General features: G+C 45.7%; 1 protein-coding gene across 1 annotated transcript; it reads right to left on the bottom strand.

Annotated features, from left to right (window-relative positions):
* Positions 1–518: 518 nt before the first annotated feature.
* LOC104774394 lies at positions 519–1,061 on the bottom strand. The gene is made up of 2 exons (XM_010499009.2): positions 932–1,061; positions 519–843 (listed from the first exon to the last, which is right to left on the bottom strand). The coding sequence occupies exons 1-2, from the start codon at positions 1,002–1,004 to the stop codon at positions 596–598; spliced, it is 321 nt and encodes a 106-aa protein (XP_010497311.1). The 5' UTR covers positions 1,005–1,061; the 3' UTR covers positions 519–595.
* Positions 1,062–1,069: the final 8 nt, after the last annotated feature.

Here is a 1,069-nt window from a genome sequence, read left to right as displayed (position 1 = left end):
GATACTATCGGATCGGGAACCTTCTGAAGGGGGAGATTGGACGGTTAGTAGCTGAATAAGAGTAGTGATGTCAGAGGAAAGCCGAGAAACGTCGTCGGAAAGAGGAGGGAAAGGATATGTGTCGTAGTATGAAGCCAGAAAATCCCGGGTGATAGGCACAAGGCCTTCCGTTGACGCCATTTTCAAATTCTCTGCGCGATCTACTCACTCACTCACTCACTCACACACACACGCACAGACCCATGCCACCGCCAAGCCAAGCCAAGCCAATTCTCTCTCTCTATCTCTATCTCTGTGCCGGCGAAGGGAAGAGAAGACTAATTGAAAAATGAACGATGAATAGGTGGACCGTGGAGTAGGAGGCATATTTCTTTTGCTCTTCATAAACACTTTGGATCCGTAAGGCTTGTACAAAGCCCACTGGGCCTTTATTTATGCCCACTGATCCTTTATTTACTAGAAAGCGAAAGGAGTCCTTTGTTTCGTCGTCTTTGTTTAATGTTTATGAATTATGATGATGAATCGAAAGCGTGCACAGAAAATCTGTGAGTCTAGTTTATACGCATCATGTTTGTTGGTAGAAGAAAGAATACTGTTAAATGGAGCAAGAAGTACAATGACACGACTTGGGAACAAAGGCGCAAACGCCAAAGGGCTTGTTGGGAAGTTGGCAATTGATGCCGAAACAGCAAGGCATCGTGGCACAAGTGGTGGAGGAACAGCATTTGCACTCTAAGCACAACTCCAATGGCGTCATCAGCTTTCTCCTCCATACTCTGTACTCCATGACCATCTCCACCTCCACTGGCCTCATTTCTTCTCCATTTAGCCCCACCGCGTCTCCTACACATGACCCCAGATAGATGAGATCCGATCCGATCTACCACAACTACTTTTTAGCCATTGACAAAAGGAAACAACGTATATTCACCTTGGCCGTGGGTCGTAACCAGAATCGTCGCAAGCAAACCTAACAAAATCACATAATGCAAGCTTGACTCCATATTTCTCCTCGGTTCGCTAGAAAGATTAGGCGATACCAAGATCTGTGTGGTAGATAAAAAGAGTG

The sequence above is a fragment of the Camelina sativa genome, unplaced genomic scaffold, assembly GCF_000633955.1.
Source record: "Camelina sativa cultivar DH55 unplaced genomic scaffold, Cs unpScaffold02695, whole genome shotgun sequence".
In the NCBI taxonomy this organism is placed as follows: Eukaryota; Viridiplantae; Streptophyta; class Magnoliopsida; order Brassicales; family Brassicaceae; genus Camelina; species Camelina sativa.
This window is presented reverse-complemented; position numbering and strand designations above follow the sequence as displayed.

Excerpts from the sequence above, each read along its gene's own strand:
- LOC104774394 (XM_010499009.2), bottom strand. The coding sequence starts at position 1,004 with ATGGAGTCAAGCTTGCATTATGTGATTTTGTTAGGTTTGCTTGCGACG. Across the intron at positions 844-931 it reads GGTTACGACCCACGGCCAAG|GAGACGCGGTGGGGCTAAAT; the intron begins GTGAATATACGT and ends GGTCATGTGTAG.